This window comes from Balaenoptera physalus (genome assembly GCF_965194825.1).
Source record: "Balaenoptera physalus genome assembly, chromosome: 1".
NCBI classification, from domain to species: domain Eukaryota; kingdom Metazoa; phylum Chordata; class Mammalia; order Artiodactyla; family Balaenopteridae; genus Balaenoptera; species Balaenoptera physalus.
This window is the reverse complement of record NC_138882.1, coordinates 37,268,161-37,293,510: the sequence shown is the minus strand read 5'-3', so window position 1 is coordinate 37,293,510 and position 25,350 is coordinate 37,268,161. Positions and strand designations below refer to the sequence as shown.

Below are 25,350 nucleotides of genomic sequence, written 5' to 3'. Positions count from 1 at the left end.
CTTCACCCTTTTGAACTTCAAGGACTCACAATCTATTTGAAAATTATGATATAGTCATTCATTTACTCTACAAACATTTATCAAATTCCTTCTGTGTAGCAGGTAATTTGAATAATTTCAGGCAGCAGGAGTGGTTATCATAGCTCACGTATGCGGACTTAGCATGCGCTAGGTAGTGGGCTAAGTGCTTTACCTGGCTTGTTTCCTTTAATCCTTGTGACAATCCTAGGGAGGAACGATTATCTTCCCACTTTATAAACTAGGAGGCTGAGACAGTGAGGTTAAGCGACTTGCCTAGACCACATAGCCAGCCAGTGGGAGAGCCAAGGTTTGAACCCAGGCAGTCGGATTTCAGAGCATTCTCTAAAACTCCATACTGCACTGTTTTTGAATGCAACTGACATGTGTGTGAGTTATGGCCTATGAGGGGGAGGGGTCATAAGGGAGGGGTCATGGGGAGGTAAACCTACAAGTATGGCTAGGATTTTCTTGCCTTCTTTTTCCTCCTACCTCCCACTCCCATTCTAGCTCTCACTGTCAAGATGGGGGTGGCACCAGCGTCCCAACACTTATATCTGTTCAGAGCTGCTTATCACCTGGTTTGAGGTCTCCCATTCTACCTGTGCCCACCATTAGCAAGGGGAAATGTGAAAAGGGAGAGAAGGAAAAGAACTGTTGAACCAACTGACAAATAATTAGAAGCTGACTATTTTGCCATAATGCAGCACAAGAGCAATAAATAAATCAATCACTTGGGGGGTGGGGAACGACTTTCCTATAATCAGCATTTAAAGGCTTGTACCACTTAATTAGTCTGTTAATTAAAACTGTTCTCCTCCTTCCACACGTTATCAGCCTGCAAGGCAGAGAAAACTCAAGCCCCCAGGGGGCAGGAGATAAGAGAAGTAAGAAAGACTGGAGTGCATAGCAGATTCAAACAGCTGGGCATGTGTGTGTTTTAAAAGCACAGCGCTTAGTGCCCGGGGCAAATCCACCTGCTAGTAGGAAGGGAACGTTTATCAAAAACCAAAAGGCTGTTGTCTTTGTTGAACAGAAAGGGGAAAAAAATGATTTAATCTTTAAAGAGAAAAACCCCCATAACCACACACACGGATCTGTGAAGGGCAGATCCACTGCGTGTTCCCTGGGGCACTGGATACAGTGAGAAACAAACATGCTTAGGGCAAACGCAGCGTTATCAGAAGACTCTGGAGCACGGAGACTATGCCCTGATGCTGACGTGTGTACTTCTTAGGGAACCTACACGCATGGAGTCCCTACTATGTGCCAGGCACCACCTCCATTCTTTATGTCTGTAACATCATGTTTGATGACTTCGTCGACATTCTTATAGTGCCCTCAAGTTATTTCTGGGAATTCCCAAAAAAAGGAGCCTCATACGAGCCTTCACAGCTGTGGTCACCAAAGAATGGCTGCTCTGCTCTTCTCCTCCTGGTCTGGCTCTCAGTGGTCCATGCCTCCTGCCCACCAAGAGCTGGGAAAAGCCTCTCATCGCTGTGGCTGACTGTGTCATGCAAACTCATAGGGCCCAGAAACTCACAAGTCATTCTTGAGCAGTTCAAATAGACTCCAAGACCCAGAGCTCTCTCCGTGTTCCTGGGAGGACTGTGGCCTTCATACTCCTTTCCTCTCTTTTCCAGCCCCTCTGCTGGCCTCTGTCCTCCCCACCCTGGTTACCAAACACACACTCTGGTGCCCTCGAATGAAGATGAGCAGACACAGAGTCTTCACCAGCTTCAGCCCACCAGCAGCGGTTAGGTTACCCTGTTATTACAATCCTCACAACAGCTGTGTAACAGACCACTAGCAATCCCATTTTACAAAATAGGGAAACTGTGGCTCAGAGAGGGTAAATCATTTGGCTAGGACTCCACAGGTAGTGACAAAACATTTAAATGAGCTCAGTAAATATATGCTGACAGACAGAATTGGAAATATGGAGGCAAGAGAAGATCTCCAGCTTCTGGGAACTATGGGGCCTGCAGGGGTCCGACTATGTGGTAAAAGGGAAATGTCAGCTGAGGCCACCCTTCTAGGGTGGGAGAAGGGGCAGAGATGGGGAGTATAGGGTCAGCTCCAAGGTCAACTGCTCCTGAACCCAATTCCCCTGCCAGACACCTGTTGTTATATAATCTACTTTCTACCAACAACCCATAACATTCCACCCGCCACCCTGCTATCCCCCCTCCCCCCCAAAAAAAACCCCTTCAGAAATAGTAAGTGGTGACATTTGTTAGCTGCATGAGCCTCTGGATGTCAACATGTACAAACGTTCCCTCTTGGGGATGGAATGGAGGGGCAGTGGTAATGTGATGGACAGAGCCTGGGCTTGGAACGCAGTGACAAGCTTCTGTTCCCCGGTAACTAGCTAGGTGACCTTAGGCAAATTGCTTCCATTGTCCACCTTCAGTTTCCTCATATGCAAAATAGGAAATGTCAGCCACCTTCCTCAAAATGTTATTGTGAAGATTAAGCGAAGTTAATACTATTATTATATAGAGAGAACTTCAAAATTACAAAGTGCTTCCGCATATACCATATACCTCTGGCAACCCTCAGAGCACCCTGAGTATTATTATCCCCATTTTTCAGTTGAGGAAATCGAAGACCCCGAAAGATTGGAATTCACTAGAGAACAGTGAGTGGTGCTATTATTCACAAGCAGTGGGCCTGGGCCCAGCACGTCTGACTTTCAGATCCTGCAGCACCACAGTATCTGTCCCAGAGTCCCTGTGTGTGTCATGTTCAAAGCTTTCATTCCTCTGGTAAGCAGTAAACATTTGTGTTCCTATCAGGTATCGTGCCTGGCACTGAGGATACTACTGCAGCACTCCTAGTGTGGCGGGGTAAGTGGACATCATCTAAGTGAGGAACAATCTCTGTGATGAATGTAACAGCTGGGGAAGGGCAAGGTGACATACGTGGAGACAGAGACAGAAGGGAAACCAGAAGAATTTGTAGGGTATAGCCTCACAAATCAGGGAAGGGGTTTCTCACCTCACGGTGGGAAAGAGCTTGTTGTTTGGTACAAGTGAAGCACAAAGGGTGAGAGGGAAGTGGCAAGAGAGGAGGCCAGAGGGTTAGCTGAGGGCCAGAGCTTGGAGGCTGAGAGAGCTGGGTGAAGGAGTTGGGACCTCATTCTTAGTAAATGCAGAGCTGCCTACACATTTTCAGCAGAGAAGTGGTTGATATTTTTGGAAGATCCTTCTGGCTGGGATGTGGAGACTGGATCAGAGCCTGGTGAGACTGGAGGCAGGTAGGCCAGCTAGGATGGAGACAGATGCAGAAATTCAAGCAAGAAATAATGGTGGTGTGAGCTTGGGATGGGGCCATGGGGATGGAGAGAAGGGCGATCTCTGAAATAGATTTAGGACATGGTGATTGATGGGGAATGTGTATGGAGGAAAGGAAGGGAGGGGGAGGAGTCAAGGATAACACTAGCTTGTTTCTGGCATGTGCAACTGGTGGGTGGTGATGTCCCTTATTCAACAAGGGGACACTTGGGGTAGAATATCTGCTATTTGTCAGGGGTATCCTGTATGAGCTTGTAACCCAATTTCACCTAGGGACCTCTAAATTATGTTTGTCTTGCCCAGAGGAGAAGAAATGGATGAAATGATCCTGCCAACTTGAGAATTCTGCTTGCCAGGTGCCAAGGTGTGGATGTATGTTGATGGTGAAGCATCTAGTATGAGGGGCTCCGGTTCCTCTGGAGCAAAGGCATGCATCTTCCTGGGTCTCCAGTGGGCCTCCTGTTCCCTCATCCCAGCTTCCCTTTGATTATTTAAGAGCTATTTGTCAAGGGCATACCACGTAAGCCACCTTCGTAGTTGCAGAGCGGAAACTCTTCTTAAAAGAGTTTATAATCTAGAAGCAGCGATAAGACAACCAACAACAAAAATAACTACAGGTCCACATAAATAGTGTTAATAGCCATAAATGGCATAAAGAACATGCTCTCAGAAGACCAAGGTCACTTCTGAATGGGAAAACCAGGGAGGAAGTGGTATTCAAGCTGGTCTTAAAGGAGAGGTGGAATTTCTATAGGCATAAATGTGGGACTGCGGTAGGAGTAGGTATTCCTGAAGGAAGAAACAGCAGGAGCAAAGATGGCAGCGGGCACAGGGAATCACCAGCTCCATCTCTTGCTATCTTGGGTATGGCAGAGAGGGAGTCCTTAAGCTGGGGTCCACGAAGCTTTGAGAAGTCTGAGAATTCCCTGACCGTGCAAAATTATGTTTATGCATGAATGTGCACTTTTCTGGAGAGGGGCCCAGCTCTCTTTCAATTCTCTGAAGGATCTAGAGCTGAGAAAATGTTAAAAAACAGTACTCCAGATCTCCCGAATTAGAATTTACAGGTGGGTTGAGGCATCTGTCGTTTTTTTTTATTTTTTATTTTTTTATCTCTTTCAAGAACTGTCCGGTGCACACCTCGGATCTCTAGACAGGCCCAAGGAGACACTGAAATGCTAGCTCACAGGGCTTCCCTCCCTTTGCCCACCCCTGATCCCCCCACCTCCATTTTATGAGTAGTCACCACCCTCACCAGTCTCCACTGCCCTGAGAGAAATAAGGGAGGCAAGGTCAGAGAAGCAGAGGGGAAACTCAGGGACTTATGCAAAGACTCTGGAATCTCCTTCAGAGATGGGGTGGGTGGGAGCCTTTCCGCCCTAAGGCCGGAGTTCAGAACGGCCTGCGGGGTCCCCCGCCCCACTGCAAACCCACGGTCAAATTCTGGGAATTTCCAAACCAGTCGGCGGTGCTGCGGCAGATCTTCCCGGACGTCAGCGTGCGGTGCCGGCCGCGGCCGCTGGGTGGCGCGGCGCCGGGCGCCGAGCGTGGGAAGCGCGGGCGCGCGGGCGGGCTGAGCTCACACACCCGGGAAGCGGCCACGGCAGAGCCGGAGTCCGCAGCGGCTGCGCATCTCGCGCCTCCCGCGGGGCGGTCAGGGGGCGCCGAGGAGGTTGTGCGGTCCCCTGGGAGGGATGCGGACGCCGGAGGTAAGAGCGGGGCCCCGGGCGGGTGTGTGTGTTGGGGGGGGCGCCGCGGCCGGGCCTGCGGGAAGTCTCCGAGAGCCCCATGCAGGGGTGGGCCCCCTGGGGACGATGCCCCGGGCCCGCCGGGCTCGGGTCGTCCCCCACCCCCGCTGCGGCGCGGCCTTCCCGCGCAGCTGCCCTCGCCGCGTGGGTGGGAGCGGATCCGGGCCGGGAGCAGCCCGGGCCGGTCCCTGGGCTCTGGGGCCGGGGCCAGCAGGGCGGGGGAGGTGGATGAGCAGCCCCCTGGGCCCGGCCCGGGAGGAGCCCCTGCCCGCTCCTCACCTTCCGTTTCTCAGCTCCGCAGTGGGCGTGGTGCCCCTCTGCTGCAGAGGGGGTGCCCGGAGTTGAGGAAGGCAGTGGGGGAGGAGAGCGCAGAGACAGGTGGTTGAGGGGGCGAGCGGTGGTGCGCGGAGGCTCGTGATATTAATGCGTATTTCTTTCTTCCCCCCTTCTTCAGGGGGCGCGGAGGTGCGCGTGGAGGAGGAGGCGGGAAGGCCAGAGGCTTAGCTCGGGCGAGGCAGGCGCAGCCGGAGATGCCACTGGGCAATGTCTCTGTTCAGGCCCCCCCCCCGCCGCCAAATTAATAAAGTGGGTGTGGAGGTGCGGGTGGGGGAGTTTGTTGAACTGCCCCAGGCCTGCCGCCTGGCTCTCTCGTGCATATCTGGGAGCCGCTTGCATTGAGCGCTCTGCAGAGGTTGGGGGTGGGGGCTGCCGTCGAATTGCAGAAGCTTCAGCAGCAGAGACAGTTGCAGAGATAGGGGCTGGGAGAAGGCCTGGGGGGGTGGAGGGGCGGTGTCCGGAGGTGAAAGGGAGTCTCCAGGCCTGCAGACTAAGTTCATAGGTGCTGGGTTGGCCAGGATACGGTGGGAGGGGGGAGCGGTAGGGAAAGAGGGTGATGTCCTTAGGACCCCCTCCTTCCAGCTTTGTTCGTAGCCATAGACCAAAATGTGGGATTCGGCATTTGCCAAATGTGCTTAATTTTTTTTTCTTTCCCTTTCGGTTTGTTTTGTTTTTTAGAGGAACGGCAAATGACAGAGCAGAGGGAAGGCTGGCCCAGCCAATCCTGGAGCCGCTGCAGCACTGGTTCCCCAAACAAACACATTCTGGTGCAAGGACAGAGAGGAGGGGGCTGCTGGCCCACACCCCTCCCCTGCCCTTGGCCCCCTTGCTGCTCCCCTGTGAGGAGGGCAGCTGGACAGAGGCTGCCTTGGGCCAGGGTGGTGATGGTGCTGCGGCCCCTCCCTGCTGCCCAGCGTGGGAAGAAGAATGCAGAGCCAGGCAAGTCTCCCTCTGTGTCCTCTGGGGTGGAAGGAGCAGGTAGAGACAGGGCTGGGGCAGCCAGGGCCTGGCTGGCGTTGCTTTGGCATTGGTGGCGAGAGGGCTGTACCTCCGGCCCCTTGGGTTTGGTTCTCTCGGCCTGTCCCTGGCACTCGACAACTGCGTCTATGTGCTCATTGGTGCCACCATGTTATATAACGCTTATATAATCTCCCAGGGCGAGTGCTGTGTCTCCACTCTCAGGTCACACAGACACTGTGTCCGTGCGGAAGTCAGGATCTGTGGACGCTTCTACGCCGTCATCTTCAGCCTGGCTCCTTCTCCTGATCCCGACTGCAGGAGGGGGAAATGGGAGAGCAGGGGCCCACTCTACCCCAGCTGTCTGGGGCTGAGAAAGAGGGGTTGGCTGGGCAGCCTTCCTCATGTTCTTGCCCAGTACACCTTCTGGTGGAGTGGATGCCATTCTTGTGCTCTGAGGCCAGTCTTTTGTTCTTGAGGTCCCCTGGCGTGGCAGATGGGTGTGGTGAGATGACCCCCAGAATGTTCCAGTGGAAGAATACATGGTACATAGGGTTGGATAAAGAGAGTGAGAAATTAACTCTGCCTTTGAGGTTTTGGGCAAGAGTGGCTAGAAGGATGGGATGGCGGTGGCATTCTAAGAAATTTGGAGCAGGCCTAAGGGCTAGAGGATGGTCAGGGAAGGGTGTACAGGGAAGTGGATCAGACAGCAAAGATAAACATGGTGTTCTTTTACTGTACTCTCCACTGGGCTGTCCCTGGTTACCAGGGCAACAGAAGCAGTGATGAAAATCATGCCTTTCGTTCAGTGGAAAAATCTGGCTCCTCCTCCCGCCTCTTCCTTCTCTAATTGTCTGCAACCTATTGGGAGGGTGATGGCTCTAGGGATCAGAGACCCCAGCGTGTTCATATCAGGCACCCCCCTTCCCCATTTTTTGTCATCTTCCGCCTTCCTGCATCCCCTTTCTCTCCCAGAGCTCAGTAATTGGCAGTTGCGTAGGAGTTGGACTGGATGGAGGGGGAAGGGCATGGACGTCATTGCAGGGCAGGGTGAGCAGAGCGTGGGCAGAGATGTGGATACAGGAATGACTGGCACACGAGGAGGGTCAGGCATTGATTAGCTGGATGGAGCTTGTTTCTGGGATGGTAGGACCTGGGGTGGGAAGGGTGGGTGAGATGATGGAAGGCCTGCAGAACCTGGCAGTCTGGGCTTGCAGTGGTGGTAGGAAATAGGAAGGCCCAGAAGTTTCTGGTGTGGTCGTGGGTCCTGAGGAAAGTTAGAACTCATTCATTCAGCACTTTTTGGGTGCCTACCATGTTAGGTAAGGTTCTGGGAGCTGGGAAGACACAAGTAAGTAGGACTGGGCTTTGACCTTGAAGAGATCATGGTAGATGAGAGGAGGATGGGTATATGGGGGAAGATCAGCTGGCATTGTTACAAGCCTAGAATCTGGGACTCCAGGCAGGAGATTGGCAATATTCCAGACTGGAGGTGATGGATTAGGGTGGAGCATATGAGAATGCGGAGGAAGAGGTAGTTCAGAGAGCCCCTTTGGCTTGGGGACAGGACATGGGGAAGAGAAGGCACTGACGTTTTGAGCCTTAATGATTGACAGAAATAGAAAAATCAGGGTTCATACTTATTTGGGGGAGTCATGTTTGATTTGCTTTTAGACATATTGCCCAAGACAGTGGCAGAGTGTCTGGATGGAAATGGTTATGCTCAGGCAAATAAAATTTGCGATGGAAGTCAGTTCTGGGAAGAGGTTTGGAGGACATTGTATTATGAAGCCTTGAAGGTATGAGGTTGTTGAGAAGGTAGTGTAGAGAGAGATCCCAGGGCCTGGGGCATCGGCCTAGAATTGGGTGAGGCTGTGTGCCTTGTACTTGTTTATTATCCCAGCGCCCGCCTAGACTGCTGGACCAGTTTCTGCTAATGCACGCCCACGTCTTCTACCAAACCGCACCCCATTTTGAAGTTCAGGTTTCTGTTTAAGTTTTCTTCTCGCTAGTACCTATGTCCAGGAGGATATGTCCTGGAAAGATAGATATATACATTTACCTCTCCAAGCTCTCTCCTTGACCTTTGCTATACCATTCACTTATAAATTACTGAGAGGCCCTGGGATGTGCTATAGGTCCTTAGCCTCCACCAGCAAGGCTGTTTGTTCTGGTTCCTTTCCAGTCATCACTCTAGAGGAATAAGAGCACTGGACAGAGTCAGGAGGCCTTTGCCAACTACCTGATCTTGGGCAAGTCACTTCCTTTTCCAGGCCTTAGGGTCTAGTTTCTTCCAGCTCTAAAGCCTTCAGATATGATTTCCAAAGCTTTTTCCGCTTTTGCCCAGGTTTCTGATGCAGGCGAGGCTTTTGAAACCAGCAGCCCAGATTTCTTTGGAGTCTTGTGGGAGGGAGTAGGAGGAATGGAGGCCTGGTCCCTAGAGCAGGCCCCTGTCTCCAGAGTGGGCAGGAGCCCTCCAAGTAGAGGGTAACCCCTGTTCCTCTTGGGAGCTTGGGAATGCTAGAAGAGCTGGTTTTCCCAGTGGCCAGGAGTTGGCAAACTACAGCCCATGGGCTGATTGATGCCTGCTTTTGTAAATAAAGTTTTATTGGAACACAGACATGCCCACTGTTTACGTCTATGGCTGCTTTCATGCTACATTGGTATAGTTGGGTAGTTGCAACAGAGACTGCATGACTACAAGGCTAAAGTCTTTACTGTCTTGCCCTTCAAGAAAAAAATTGCTAATCTCTGTCCTAGACCACCAGAAAAGTGCTTGGATCACCACTGGGGATGCTTACTATGGCCGGATTCCTAGGGTTCTTGAAGATTCTGCCTTGGTCCTTCCTTTGTGATCCCGTGACAGGATGATGTGGCAATTGAGATGGTAGATTCTTAGAGTCAGCCCAAAGATAGTGGTCCTGGATCTGGGAAACCCCTTTCATTTTCATCTGTTTTCCTGAAGCCTGGAGGGTGCTTGTCCCCCCCGTCCCTCACGCATATACTTCTTTGAGCCCGGAGACCTACATTCCTCATCAGGGAAGGCTTGTGGCCTTGGTGTGACAAGCTACCCTTCCTCTCATTTCCCAGGCCTATGCAGAGGAGAATGGACCAACCCAAACCCAGTGTCTGGTGAGGAGAAGGAGAGGCTCATTGGTTCTGCCAAGTCCTGCAGCATATTTCCCTTGATACCTTTGCCTTGTCACTTCTGGCCTCACTATGCCCTTTAGTTCCAAGGCCCTGGAGATGCATCTGCAGAGAGAGCCTGCAACCCAGCCTGGTTTGTCTGCCTGAACTTGGCACTCATCCACTGTCGGAATAAGGCCCCGCAGCCTGGGGTTTGTGGGGTGTGTGTCTGTGTTGGCTTGAGGCCGGAATCAGTACTCAGGATTCTTGCAGCCAACCTTACAGAGTCCCCTTGTGTCCTGGTCTCCACCTTTTTTGACGCAGGCCTCATGCTGGAGTCTCGGTGAAACTCCTGGCTAGGAACAGGATGAATTTCAAGTTCTTGCTTTTATAAAACAGTAGCAGCAGAGCAGTTGGGTCACTTCTGCTCAGGGCTGAGGTAGGAAGTGAGACACTTTGGTAGCAAGAGGAAACCGCGTGCTCAGAGCCGTGCAGGAGGGGGGCAGGGGGTTGGTAACTGAGGTTTATTCCCATTGCAGCTGGAAGGGAGGAGGCTGGCAGTGAGAGGAGGGAGCAGACGACCCAGAATAGCAAAGGAGACAGAAGCTAAGCACACCCAGAGCTGCTTTTAGCTGGTAATGGTAAGCCTGGCTCTAGGAGCCTTACTTCTGACCTCCCCTACATACATTTTCCCCAGAGGCCAGGCCTCTGACTGTTCTCATCAAAGAAAAAAGTAAAAAGGTCTTCATCAGAAATCCTCTCTAAATACCTTTCAGTTTAGGGTGGCCCCAGACTACACGGGTTTACACGAATGTTTAGACAAGTGCACTGACTTGGAGAAACATTCATTTACTACAGACTTATTAAGGATCTGTTCTGGGTTGGGCATTGTGTGAAGCTTGGAGGATACAGAGGTAAAGAAAGGATTCACAGTGTGGTCTGGAAGGTGTATGGGCAGTTGAACCAATTTTAATAGAACCTGTGCTAGATCATAAGCTTCAGGTGAGCACATCTGTGTGTGTCGTGTTCACTGCTGTGGCCCCGGTGTGGGGTCCTGTGCTCGGCACATGGCAGGCACACACACGTTTAATTGGCTGACCCATCCCTGTTTGGTGTGTGTCCTGGAAATGTGCAGGAGGGATCTGAGGAGGTAAGTGGAGCAAGAGAGGAGCTCACGGCAGCGTGTGTGACAAATGTGGGCAAGGATGGACATACCTGGACGGGCTGGTTATGCGAGTGCTGTTAAGGAGAAAGGATGTAGATGGTTTGACCGTGTGGGAATGAGAGATACCGTTGGCCTTAGGACAGTGAGAAAGGAGGAGAATCACCTGGTACAAGGAGGTGGGTAACCAGCCCCACATCACTGGATAAAGCCAGGGGCTGGGGAAGAAAGGAGAACCAGCCAGTGGCAGGGAAGGTAAGATTGAGTCGGGAGAGTAGAAACCAGCATGAGAGGAAGCCTGGAGGCGTCTCAGGCCCAGGGTGGAAGCAGAGCTGAAGCAGGTGAGTCCCAGGTGAAGATGATGGCAGTGACTGTCAGCTCTGTCCTGCAGGTCTCCTCCGAAATGACCATGCCCAGGTATGACCCAGAATACCACATTTCCCCGCACTGGGGCAGACACAAGGAAATTAACTGAAGTTTGAGATTATGGTTATTCTCCTTTCTAAAATTCTTAGTATGGAAATTTTCACATATCTATGACGGTAGAGAGAGTATAAGAAACTTCAGTGTTCCCGTCACTCAGTTTTATCTTGTAATCAGCACATGGCCCCTTTTGTTTCATTTGTACATTCATCGACCTTATTCCTTACTCCCTTCTTGGATTATTTTACAGCAGATCCCAGACATCATATTTCATCCGTAAATACTTCATGATGAATCTCTAGAAACGTAATACATTTTAAAAAACATAACCCCAGTAGTAGTATCACACCCTGCAAAAGCACCGTTATTCTTAATGTCACCAATCATCCATTCAGTTACGTTTCCCTTGCTTGTTGCCATTTTTTTTTTAAAATAGTTGGTTTTGTTTGAATCAGCCTCCAAACAAGATCCACATGTTTCATTTAGTTCATGATTGATCTCAACGTCTCTGTTAATAAAGATTATGCTCATTCTGAAAAGAATGATGCTTTGCAATTCTGCCTTTTAGATTTACTTAGCTGCCCCTGCTCTATCTCCAGTCAGCTGCCATCAAAAGCTTTCCTGAGTTTTGTTGAACCATTTGGTGATTTTTGAGCATTCTTCATTATTCCTCATCTTTGTGGTTTAATGTAACTAGTTTTTACCTTCCTTCAATAAATATTTCTCGGGAGCCTCCTGTGTGTCAGGCACTGTACCAGGCACCGGGCATACTGCTGTGAAAAGACAGGCTGGGCCCTGCTCTCAAGGAGCTTACAGTTTGACCACGTGAGAGCTGTTGTGGGTCTGCTTGTTGTCCCCCACCCCATGTTCATCCCAGCCAAGTTGGGTGACCATGACCGTCACTTCTGTGCTGACACATTTGCCACGTCCTAGGGCTTGGTATTCATGTTCTCATGCTGTCCTTTCATGTGGTTGATAAGTGGTGTCCCCAGTACTGATGGAGAAGCCAAGTGTGGTTTCTGTGGCAGGTCCCTGTTTCATAGCCATGCCCATGGATTCTAGGAGTGTCACCAACTGACTTTGCGTGTGTCCATGTGACACTCTTGGGCTTGAGCCTTTATAACTAGGGGAGTTCACGTGGAGAGCTTGCTTAACTGGCGGATTGTACAGGGGTTGAGTAAAAACATCTGGAAGGTGCTCAGAACTGTTAAAGAGCTCAGCGCATGCCATGGTGCTGGTATGTTCTTTGAGCAGGTCGGATGTTTCTGTGTCTTTGTGGACTTCCGGTTGCTTTGGGGCTTTTGCCCATAATGATTAGGCTACCTGCCTAATTAGGCCTGATTTCTCAACCTGCTGTTTTTTTGCCAAGCAGTACGGTATTGGGTGACTGTGCCACCTCAGTAGCAGAATCTAATGGTACAATTCAGGCCTGTCTTGTTAATAAGACATTTCACTGATTTGCATTTCTCTGTGAATAAATAATCAGACTTATTTGGACACTGTGACTTGATTTTGAGAGTGGTCCATGATTCTTATTGTATTTTTCCAGTTCAAATGCAGCTATATTGCAGTTCCTGGATTATAGTGTCTGAGCCTTTTAACAAAAAATCTTAGTTAATAAAAATGAGTATATTCCCAGATACAAAGACTAGTATTCTTTCACCTTTCCTAGGTCTTTTATTCTATAGTTAAAATAATAATACAGAATATATGAATATGCCATGATATACATGTCCTGTTACTGAAGGCTACATAGTTTAGAGTTTGGTGTTACGTTTTTATTTTCTTCTAATTAAGTAATCTTTAATTATTTTGATTATGCACTGGTGTTGGCTAAAACTTTTGAACAAGTTTCCTTGTGCGTGTGTGTGCGTGCCTGTATGTATACAGCATCGCTGTGCTAATACATTATATACATTATAAAACACAGAAAGTTAAAAATGGCTGGATATATTGTATTTCTGTCTGAACTACTTACGGTCCTGTGGGAGCCCCTCTTCTTTGCACTAAATTTCACCCTGAGACGTATTCAGGACGTCGCTCCAGCACCTCCCTCTCCTTCTTGCATCACCATTTCCCCCCTCTCTCCTGGATCATTTCCATATGCTGCTGTTTTTCTCATCTTAAAAAAGGCCTTCTTTGACCTCACCTCTTCTAGCTACTGCCTGTTTCTCTGCCCCAAAGAGTTTCCAGTCCTTGCTCCCTTCACTTCCTCTGTCAGATCCCTCCAGTCAAGCTAGTCCCAACCACTCTGGACAGCAGCGGTCTTGCCAAGGCCAGCGGTGACCTCCATGTTACTAAGTCTAGCGGCCCCTTCCTGGTCTTCATCGAAGTAGCTTCAGCAATATTGACACAGCTGGTCATACCCTTTTTCTTGAAGCTCTTTCTTCACTTGACTTCCAGGGCATATATTTCTGGTTTTCCACCCGTCTCATTGGCTGTCCCTTCTCAGCATCTCGTCTCCCTGACTTCTAAATGTTAGAAGGCCTGGGGCACCTGCTGTCCATCTTCTTTCTCTTTGTGATCCTCTCCCAACTCATGACTTTACGTACCACCTGTATGGATGTTGTCTAGAATTTACTTCAGAGTAATCCCACGAGATAAACAAGACTGACCATGAGTTGATATTGGTTGAAGCTGGGTGGTGGGTACCTGGGGGTTTATTCTGCTGTTCTCTCTAGTTTTGTTTATGTTTGAAATTTTCCATAATGAAAAGTTAAAAAAAAATCTACATGCTGATGACCCCCAATTATTTTTCTCAAGCCCAGCTCAAGGTCCTGAAGTACAGTCCTATGTGTCTATCTGCCTACTTAACATTTCAGCTTGAATGTTAATAGACATTTCATACTTAACATGCCCAAAACTGAACTTCTGATTTTTCCATGCAAATATATTCTTCCTGCAGTCTCCCATCTTGGTTATGAGAATGCCAACCTTCCCGTTACTCATCCAAAATGCCTATGGTCATGCTTCACTTCTCTCTTTTATGTCCTTCATTCAGTCCATCAGAAAATCTTGTTGACTCTACCTGCAAAATATACGTAGACTATGACCAGTCAGAACTGCTTCCACTGCCATCACCACGGTCCAAGCCACCATCATCTCTCACCTGCTTCTCCATTGCCCCTTACAGGCTGTAGTCCTCACAGTAGTCAGAAGGATCCCACGAGACATAAGGGGATGCCTGCCATGCTCAAAACCCTGCTGTGGCTTCTTTCGGCACTCAGTGAAAGCCATGGTGGGAGTGGTCTGCAAAGACCCTGCAGCTTATGAACACTGTCCAATAGAAATATAATGAATTACACAGGAGCGCCACATGTGTAATTTAACAATTTCTGGTAGCTAAATTTAAAAGGAAAAGGAAGTAGGTGAAATTAATTTTAATAATCTAACCCAGTATGTCAAAACTGTTTTCATTTTTGATGTGTACTTCGTTGTTCTTTTTGTACTACGTCACACCGATAGCACATGTCAGTTTGGACCAGCTACATTTCATGTGCTCCGCAGCCTCATGTGCCTAGTGGCTGCCTTATTGGGATTGCAGGCCTACCTAGTCTGGCCCCACTTGGTTTCTGTGTCCTTCCCTCCTACTACTCTTCCCTTCTTTCACTCTGCTCCAGCCACACTGGCCTCCGTGCTGTTCCTCAGATAAACCAGGCATTTCCTGTGTTAGGGCCTTTACACCTCCTGTTCCCTCTGTTTGGCATACTTTTCCCCAGGGAGCCCCGTAGCTGACTCTCGCTTCCTTTGGGTCTGTGCTCAGATACTACCTTCTCAGTGCCCTGCCTACCCACACACGCTTGCTAGCACTTCCTGCGTCTCTTCCCTGCAATGTTTTTTCTCCATAGCACCATCACCGTTTAACATAACTGTGCACTTCTGTTACTTCATAGATTTTCTCTCTCTCTCCCCACTGGAATGTGAGCTCCATGAGGGCAGGGGTTTTTTGTCTGTGTTCCCTGCTGTATTTCCAGAGCATGGAACAGCGCCTGGCACATATAAGAGGTGGACTGATGTTTCTGAGGAATTAAATGAAACGTATTATTGAGAATGATTCTTTTTTAGTAAGAACCATGCAATTGAGTGTATTTTATTATTTCAGAATATCATGGGTCATATTTTGCAATATGGCAGTTTGAAGGTCCGGTTCAAGTCACGGTGTTTTGAAAGAGTCCTCTCTATAAAGATGTTATTATGGGTTCAACTTATAATTTAAATGGATTTAAGACTCCTGAAATACTGTATTTCGTTCACTTCATTGAGAGATTTGAAAACAAGTTGGTGTATCCTGTCTTATGGGTGTTCACAGGTACAAGGTTTTAGAGACAACGTCTTTCCGTCAAATTTGGTAATATCATCATGTAATGGTGGAAATGATTTCCAAATACCAGTTTTTGAAATGCTCTTTCCGTGACATAAGTCTCTTTCAAAAAGTAAAGGCTTTCTTACCCATTTTTAAAATGTCACTTTACCTTAAAGGGACAGATTAAAATGTCACTTTACCTTAAAGGGACAGATTAAATATTTATTTGTTTGTTTAAAAAATAGTCATTAATCGGCATTCTCCTGATAGGCACTCATTACAGAAGAAGTCAGCAAATTTTGGAACCTTGTTTTCCAGTTTAAAAAGAAATACAATTTCTGTTTAAGTTGAAACACTCTTTCAGGTCTTCCACCGTGAGATGATCATGGCAGTGTGGTCCAGTGCTTTGCAGATCCCACCCTCTCATTGCAAAGGAGTCATTTATTGTATTGAAGAGGATATCCTTAAAGTTGCTTGACTGGGCACATGTAAACCGTATTCAAGTACACAGACAACTGGGCTGCCCTTGTCCATCCTTTGGTGTTTTGTGTCTCCTACCTGGACCCAGGATGCAAAGGTGGTGGCACCAGCGTGTTGTGAGTTAGGAGGTAGGTGGTTGTGCTCAGAAGCTGCTCTGGAGGTGAGCATAGCAGGGATTGCTGGAAGAGATGGCCAAGGTAGCTAGGGTAGCTGGCTGTCTTCTTTTTTTTTTTTTTAATTGAAGTATAGTTGATTTACAGTGTTGTGTTAATTTCTGCTGTACAGCAAAGTGATTCAGTTATACATACATTCTTTTTTATATTCTTTTCCATTATGGTTCATCTCAGGATATTGAATATACTTCCCTGTGCTATACAGTAGACCTTGTTGTTTATCCATTCTATATGTAATAGTTTGCATCTGCTAACCCCAAACTCCCAGTCCATCCCTCCCACACACCCCCCCCCCTTGGCAACCATAAGTCTGTTCTCTATGTCTGTGAGTCTGTTTCTCTTTCTCTTTTAGAGATAGGTTCATTTGCGTCATATTTTAGATTCCACATATAAGTAATATCGTATGGTATTTGTCTTTCTCTTTCTGACTTAACTTCCCTTAGTATGATAATCTCTAGTTGCATCCATGTTGCTGCAAATGGCATAATTTCCTTCTTTTTTATGGCTGAGTAGTATTCCATTGTACATATGTACCACATCTTCATTATCCATTCATCTGTCGAGGACATTTAGGTTGTTTCCATGTCTGGGCTATGGTGAATAGTGCCAGCTATCTTCTTAGAGAGAGAGGTGGTATGCCTTTGAAGCATTGTGCCATGTCTTCCATCCATTCACCTATATATGGAAAATGCTTGTGCAAGTACGCTTTCCTTCCATTTTGACAGTCTAGGAGGTATGTCAGCTGGATATGTGCACGTGGAGTTGTTTTTCCAACTGCTGTGACCAGAAGTGCGATTTAAAAGATGAGCAGCTGGATTGAGAACTGCAGCTCCGGCTGGGAACAGAGGCCCTGGTTACTTTCTGCTGCAGTAGAGATCATCTCCCGCGTGCCCTGGACCCGGCATCGATGAGCAAGGCTTGTCTCCAGTGGGCCGGCCTTTGCTACTTAGACCACCGGCCAACCCGTCAGCTTCTCTTCTTGCCACACGTTTGTACAGGGCCTCCTGTGGAAAAGGCTCTGTGTTTCTGGATGAAGTGGGGTGGGCACAGGAAAGGAAGGAATGTGCAGTGTGAATGAGACCTGGTCTCTGTCCTCAGGGAGCTAATGCTTAATGAGGGAGATAGACACCCATGCTAAATACAAGACAAAGCATAAAAGGGACACGGATGGAGTGTGAGAAAGTGTTCTATTAGCCAGAAGTGGGAATTGGAGGGGTGGTGAGGAACATGAGCAAGGAGATTTCATCCATCTGTTCGTGGCTGAATCCTCAGAGCCTAGCACAGTGCTGCATCCCTATCGGGTACTCAGTAAATGTGTATTTGTTAATAGCTGGGTGTTGAAGGAATGGGGCTTCACCCCCAGGGACGAAGGGGGAAATGTCTTGTTGGGAGGAGGTGGCCATGTGGCCTGAGTGGGTGTGTGTGGCAGGAGAGGGGCTGTGTTCTGGGAGGGCCAGCCTCAGGGCAGGGCACCTGGACCAGCTTTTTCCAAGAATTTGATTTCGGTGGTTCTTAACCTCTTTTTGTGCCAGTTCTCATTAGGAATTGCATGGAAACTGTAGTCTCTTGCTCTAAGAAAAAAAAAATCATGACAGCACATGATTTGACATATACCATCAGAGGACTCACAAATCCCAAGGTATAAAACCCTGCCATAGGCTGGGGAGCCGTCAGTGCTTATTGAGCTCTTTAAACACGGATAAGACACTTTTTTTTCCTGGATTCTTTGGGAATTGACGCAGATGAGTATATACCGTGTAGGCATTCTGGGTTTTAAGGGCATTGGTAAGTGACAGCCACAATAGTGGCCCTGATGAGCTTAAGGAAGCAGTGGGGAATTGGAGCCGGGTGGCGGTTGGCGGGCTCTGTGTACTGATACGGAGAGATCCAATGTTTGCTCCACTGAGCAGGGGATGAAAAAATTTACCTGAGAGAAGATAGAAAAAAATTACCTTTAAAACTTACTAATTCAGGGACTTCTTTGGCGGTCCAGTGGTTAAGACTCTATGCTTCCAATTCAGGGCGCATGGGTTCGATCCCCGGTCTGGGAACTAAGATCCCATATGCTGCTGCATGGTGCGGCCAAAAAAAAAAAATAATTTTTTTTTAAGATTAAAAAAAGAAAATTAAACTTACTAATTCAGAGTATGGAATGCTTATGCTAGTTTTTTTCTGTTACATGTTTTCCAGCTCAGATACCCAGCCAAGCAGTAATTACAGACACAGAGAGGCAGCGTGTTGCATTTCTGGGAACAGGGAGAGTGGAAGGGAGTTATTAGAGTTTTATATCACCAAGGTATTGGGTTCAGAGAACTCCTTAGCAATCCTGACCCATCAGGGAAGGCTGCCTGGAGGAGGAATGTGGCAAGATTTCATGGGCCCCTTGGAAAAGCAGAAAGACTGGGCTGAGGACTGGGCTTATTTTAAAATTATATGGTTTTTGTTTCTGTTGTCATAAAAATTCCTATAGAGTATCTGTATACCTTCAGTTAAAAAATAAATTAAAAAACCAAACTTTCTGTCCTCTAGGAGTTTGTAGTGTATCTGCTGTACAGATAGGCTGTCTGGAGAGTTAAAAAACCCAGTATGGGCGGCACAGTGTTGCCATTTCTTCCTTTGTGTGTCATAGGTAAGTTCATTCATGGAGGGGTGAGGTTGAGGGGTGGTGAGGCCATGCTTTGTCCCAGGGGACAATGTTGATTGAACACTGGCCCTGTGCCAGGCTGGGTTAGTCGCTGGCCGGGACCGGAAGGCACCGCTGGAGTGGGAGGGGAGAGCCCTTGCGCTCCTGCACCCGAGTGTAGCAGGGGACAGACTCAGGGGTCTTGGGAGTCGCATTGTCCGAAGCATGTGGCGGGGAGAGGACTTGGTCGTTGCTGTGCAGGCTCTTCCACCCCTCTGCTGACGTCCCCCACTCATGGGATTTTGCTTTGTGGGAAGGTTAGTCTGTGACAGAGTTTTAAAAGTTCTTTCGAAAAGAAGAACCCCTCCTGTTTTCCCCAGAGAGGTGTTCAGACTGCAAGACCAGACACCTTAACGGGTGGTGAAATCAATTTAGTGGGTTGGGACCAATGTGGAAAAAAAAAAGACTGTAACAGAAAATATTAGATTGCATAGTGTGTAGTAAAGATGAGTATGATTTCATGAAAGTCTCAGTCGTATATATATATATGTATATATATATATATCTACAGATATATGTATCTGTATACACACAAGTGCACATGTATGTAAGTGCCAGGCCACCTTGTAAACTTTCTTTCTTACTGTGGGTTAGGGTCCAGAAAGTTTGAGAAACAAGCACTGGAAGGGTTTCTTTGTTCTTAGTGTAGAGAATGGGTTCCAGCCGCTTCGCCAGAGGCCATCTCTGTGGAGACTTTTTTTTTTTAAGAGCAGCAGAGTCAGGCTGTCACAGCATGATCTGAGGTTTGTCTGCGGCTGCTTACCCACTGCTGCCCCCACTTCCCTGTGCCTGGTGTTTCCTGCTGTGGCGAGCTGGGGAGAGAGGCCAGGCAGACCTCACCAGGGGTGGGAACAGAGGTCGCCTCCCCTCCCAAGTCACCAGGTGTGACCCCCTGGAGTGCAGCATCTCCAGCCCCATGCCTCTTCTCTGGCTTCTTGACTTGATTAGCTATTTCCATACCAAGGGCAGGGAGAGGAAGGCCATCCTGACTTACTACACTGCCCCGTTGTTCTCTGTTTCTCAGGGGCGTTGGGTGGGGAGGTTAGAGTTCACACTATCTGGGAGGTGGATTCCTGGTAGGCTGAAGTGAGCCAGCTCCCCCCTCAGAATGACCACTTAGCTCGGTAATTCTCTGGCTCCATCTTTCCCACAGAGGAGAGGAGCCTTTCTCGGATCGTAGTTGCTTCTTCCATCAACTGTGCTGACCGGCCTGCAGAGCGCTGACCCACTTGTGGTACCTCAAATAGAGGTTTAAATTAGGACCTTTAATCTGTAAGAGGCTTACAGCCTGTTGGGTGGCCAGCTGCTCTGGACTTCTCTGTGGGCAGAGCTGGGCTTTGCCAGGCTGTTGTTGGGTTGAGGGAATCATGGGGGTCGGTGGCTTCCTTGCAGGAGTGACCATACGTGTGGCCTCACTCATGGAGGCTTGGGAACAGCAGGGGTCCCAGAGAAGCAGAGTTGTTTGCCCAACACTCCTTTCGCTGTCGGCACTTACACACACAGTCCCTGGGAGTGGGTGGGTACTGTCTCTGGTTATGGGACAGGGTGGTGGTCTGTCCTTGTAGTGATGAAGTGGAAAGCCCAGAATTCCATGGGCCTTGGGTGCTGGTGCTGCTTCTTCTGGGCACTGAGCCTGGCTCCTTGCCGATGTGCAGTTAGCTCTGCTGGCTCAGTGTGTGTTTCCATCCCAGAGATGCCTATTAACAAAGAGCTGTGTGTCCAGTACGGTGCTGGGTGCCATAGGGGCACACAGAAACATGAGACTTGGGGCCTCCCCCAAATCGCTCATTGTCTTTTTGAGGAGACCCTACTAGTATATATCAAAGCATTCATTTGTCCCACAGACACATACTTACTTGGCTGGTAGCTGTTCACAGTAGCAAATTATAAAGTTCCAAAGTAATAGGCATGGGGGGAAGTTCTGTGGGAGGCCTGGGAAGGGAGAGAGCTATGGGGTCGTGAGAGCTGGGCCTGAGTGGTGGGATTTAGCAGGATGGGGAGAGGGGAGGTCGTTGAAGGTGGGAGGAACAGTGTGAACAGAGGCCAGGAGAGTGCGTGGTCCTCCTCTAAGTGCAGGTTGCTGGAGCCTCTTCCTCCCCTCCCGCTTCTTGAAATAGTCCCAGTTTCAGTCCTAGAGACTCTTACTCCTTCAATAAAGTAGAGACGGATCTCAGGTTCCCTCTTTTTTCTCCTGTTTATCATTATAACAACAATAATGACTCCTGACTTTTATTGAGCGCTTACTGCATACCACTGTTCTGTGTGCTTTACGTGGATGGTCTTATTAAGTCTTCCCAGCAATGCTCTGATATCACTGTTACCTATTATTATGTGCATTTTACAGTTGATGAAACTGAGGCATAGAAAGGTTAAATGACTTGCCCACGGTCACATAGCAAGGTTGTGGTTGGGTCAGAAGTCCACCTGAGGCAACCTGAAAGCACAGGCCATGCTCTTAACCCGCTGGTTCCCAAACTTGTCTGAACATTGAAATGACCAGGGAGTCTTGTAAAATTTCCAAAGCCCCAACCAATTACATTACATGCAGACCAGTTACATCACAGTCTCGGGGGCGAGGGGGTGGGGAACTCTGGTATGAGTAGTTTTTGAAGTTTCCCAGGTGATTGCAATGTGCCAGGTTTAGAAACCACTATCTTAACCTCTGAGTTTTAGGGCCTGTGAGTATTTGATTGAATACATTTTTTTTTTAATTTTTATTTAATTTTTATTTTATTTATTTATTTATTTATTTATTTATGGCTGTGTTGGGTCTTCGTTTCTGTGCGAGGGCTTTCTCTAGTTGCGGCAAGCGGGGGCCACTCTTCATCGCGGTGCGCGGGCCTCTCACTATGGCGGCCTCTCCCGTTGCGGAGCACAGGCTCCAGACGCGCAGGCTCAGTAATTGTGGCTCATGGGCCTAGTTGCTCCGCGGCATGTGGGATCTTCCCAGACCAGGGCTCGAACCCGTGTCCCCTGCATTGGCAGGCAGATTCTCAACCACTGCAGCACCAGGGAAGCCCTGATTGAATACATTTTTATACTCAAGGCAGAGGGGCCTTCCCCCAGGCCTGTATCACCCACCATTCCATAGGGAGTAACTCCAGCTTCTTGTCTGAGGGAGCAGGACCCCTGTCACCCCACAGCATCTGGGACTCCCCAAGAGTGAAGCCTGGGTGGGCTGGAGTGGGCAGAGGGAAGACTGGTCGCTTGGCATCAGTGCCCCCTTCCCCCTCTGAGTGCCGCCTTGGGGCAGAGACTGCTTTCAGAGCCCTGGAGACCTCCGACCATGGTTTCTCACGTCTTCTGCTCCCCTGGGCCCCTGACTTCACTGGGGAAGGGAGAGGGTCACATGAGGGCACATCGCTTCTCGACAAGTCTCGCTCCTCTCTGCCTGTCCCCGGGTGAACCTGAAATGGACACGAAGTGCAGAGTCCTTTGGGTGACTGGGAACAGCACTAAATTTAGCAAAACTGTAGCTGGTGGGTGGCCGGCCTGTAGTGAGCCAAACCCAGCCCCAAGTGGACTAGATTTTATAGTCAGCAACGCAGCCAATGTAGTCTGTGCTTGGGCAAGTCTGTGGTTACACGGGGTGATCTTTCCATTTCTAAGGCCCGGCAGCTTGTCTGCCATCCTGCAGGACCCCAGGCTCTGCCTGTGCGAGACTTGGGTCCACCCCCACCCCCCCTTGGGACTGGTCTTCCATCCGTCCGTCCCTCATGTGTCTGGAAGTCCCACTCCAGTACCTTTGCCTTGGCCTACACGTTCTTCTAGGCCTCTTGGCCAGTGTTGCCAGCCTTCATTCCCAAGGCCCTGGAGAGCAGGACCTGAGCTTCGGTCAATTTTTCATAGGATATCTGGCATCTTAGGACACTTTTCGGTCGGGGTTGTTGAGTGGAGGTAAGGAAAGAGCTGGGATGGTTAGTTGAACAAGGTTGTGAGGGACTGAGATGTTCCTTCCTCCCGGAAGCTCAGTCAAGTACATGACCCAGAGTGAATTACGATGTGGAGTGGCTGTGGGTGGGCTTTGATGCTCTTTGATGCTTGGGGCTCTCTTTGCTTGGCCCAGTCTTCTGCCCTGTTGTGGACCATATCTGGGAGGAGGTGGGTTTTGTGGAGTTGGGGAGTGGAGGTCTGCTGGTGACAGAGCATCTTCCCCTTCTGGGCCTCCTCCTCCCCTGTCTCAGATCTGACAGTGGCGGCTTGCCTGGCGGTGCCTCTGTTGCCTTAACGTCCTAAAAAATAATGAGCAGGCTACGTTTTCTCAGCCCTTTCCAAGGCGGACCATTACACTTTGGCCAGGGCTGTCTTTGTGACATGATTTGTTAGTATAAGGCAGCGGTTCTCAACCAGGGGCAGTTTTGCCTCCAGGGGGACATTTGGCAGTGTCCGGAGGCATTTTTGGTTGTCACGGTTGAGGAGCAGGAGGGGTGGTATTGGTGTCTAGTGGGTAGAGGCCAGAGATACAGCGAAGTACTGTATAATGTACAGGGCAGCCCTCCCCACAACAAAGAATTATCCAGTCCAAAACGTTGATAGAGCCGAGGTTGAAAAACCCTGGTGTAGGGGGACGGTCTTGTAGAAATGGCCCGAAGAGGTCATTTCATCCAGATCCCTGCTTCCATTGGAAATGATTTGAGACCAGGAGCTGTGTAGACATTGCCTTCCCCCTTTGCCCCCCATCTCCCTCTCTCCTCAGCATGTACAGTGCCCTCTAACAATTGTGTTCAGGAGGTTGTTTCCAGGGAGTCGCTTAAACCGCATAATGGCCCAGTTTCCCATAGAATCCCACCGTTAAGTACCCACGTGCTCCAGGTGGTCATCTGGGAGGCTTGGTGCAGCTGTACCCTTGGTGCGCTTGCACGAGCTCTGAGATGAACTTCAAGCACACCAGGGAAGCCATTCCATGCAGACATCACGTGTGAGTGATAGGAGTCTATCCTGGAGCTGTTTTCCTTCACTCTTCTATCGCTCTCCTTCACTCTCGGCCTTGCAGAACCAAGTTCCACTTGCTAAAGTTCTCTTAAATGCAGGAAACACATACTCATTGCCCTGGAGAACATGATGTTGCTTCCCAGATAAAACATCCAATCTGTTGCCAGATACCTCAGCAGCCCAGTGATGGCTCATCTGCCAGCACCATCCTCCTGTAGCTGGCAAGGCTGCCTTAAGGCCAGAACGGGGAAGTGAGACATCCCCCAACGTGAGGACCTTAGCTCACTCTACATGATGCAGGGAGGGCAGCTGTGGGTGGATACGCTGGCTTTTTACATTTCAGGACAAGCCTTAGGGTTCTTCCCATGTGACTTCACTGCCTGGACTCTTTAGTTGTGACCCCAGAGAGTGAAGGTATGATGTGGGGGGAAGAAGTGGCAGAGGAGATGGGAAGGGCAGAAGCCAAGGTAAGGCCAAGCAACCAGGGAGATGTACAGATGCTCTCCTGAGTGCATTTGACATCCTTGCCCCAGTCACTTCTCAGTGTTGTTCCCCTGCCCCTGACACAGTCCCTCAGTTTCCATGAGTTCGAGGGAGACCAGCATATTTTTGGGCGGGCTCAAGTGAAACAGTGAGGAAAGTAATGCTACTTAGTGGACTAAATACCAATGATGTTGGAGTCACCTGCTTTTGGTTGTTGTTTTTTTGTTTGTTTTGAGTTTTCTGTCTCCTTTTGTTCATAGAAGTCACTTGGGGGATGGATTATCTGATAAATCCTGGTGTTCTTGGAGTTCACGTTCACTGCTTCCCTTATCCTCATATGAAGGACTAGGATGATGATTGTGGGCTCCGGAAACATGTTCTAGATTATTGCTGTCTGAGCCAGCAGCCAGGACAGTTGAAACCAAAAGCCTCTGAAGTCCTGTTCAGCGATGGTAAACATTTGAAATGGATTGAATGGATGACTGTGTGTATATTTAGAGAGTCACACCCAGTAGAGAAAGAACCTCCGGGTAAGCCCAGCTTGCTCATCCCAGCTGCAGGTCTGAGCACACCCAGGGTCACATCCTTTTATTCCATGATGGACTGAGGTCACTTCCTTATGTACCCAGGGCTGCCCACACCCAGCCACTGTTTCCTGCACTGGGTCAGGGCGTGCACTTCATTCTCCTCATAACCTCTTCGGTGGCTTATCGTCACCTACCAGCCTTCTTTGGCCTCAGTCCCTGAGCGTCCTTTCAACTTAGTTGCCATCTTGCTCTAGGTCCTGAGCATGGCTTTGAGTCTCTGGCTTCTGTGTGGACTTCCTGGCTCCTGGGCCCAGAGCTACCTCAGTGCTCTGGCAGCCACTGGACACGTACGCCCTGGGTTGCTGATTTGGAGCCCAGCTCCAAAATCAGTCTCAAAATCAAAATCCTCAGTCGTCTTGGTCTTCACTCTGTCAACCCTGGCCTCCACCACTTCTGTCTCATTAAAAAATCTTGTTTCTCATAAAAATTACTCCATATTTCAATATGCATCTAAAAAACCCAAATGCATTTTCAAACTCAGTCTCAGAACATGAAACTTGACAAATTAATTTGGAGTTTTGAAAACGTGTTTATTTAGTATGGTTTTGAAGTGTTGTAGAGTAACATTTCTGCAATTTATTAAAAGGCAATAGGAAAGTGATCAGAAACGTATATGTATCTTTTAGATTTCATGAGCAGAGAT

At 48.9% G+C, this 25,350-nt stretch overlaps 1 protein-coding gene across 1 annotated transcript in view; it reads left to right on the top strand.

Moving 5' to 3' along the window:
* The first annotated feature begins 4,904 nt into the window (after nt 1–4,904).
* LOC309647585 (uncharacterized protein) overlaps nt 4,905–25,350 on the top strand; it is a 74,632-nt gene continuing 54,186 nt past the window's right edge. Inside the window, exons 1-3 of the mRNA XM_082435022.1 lie at nt 4,905–5,023; nt 5,517–5,647; nt 6,077–6,337. Of these exons, the coding sequence (XP_082291148.1) occupies nt 5,009–5,023; nt 5,517–5,647; nt 6,077–6,337 (407 nt within the window). The 5' untranslated portion in view covers nt 4,905–5,008. The remainder of the gene's footprint in view (nt 5,024–5,516; nt 5,648–6,076; nt 6,338–25,350) is intronic.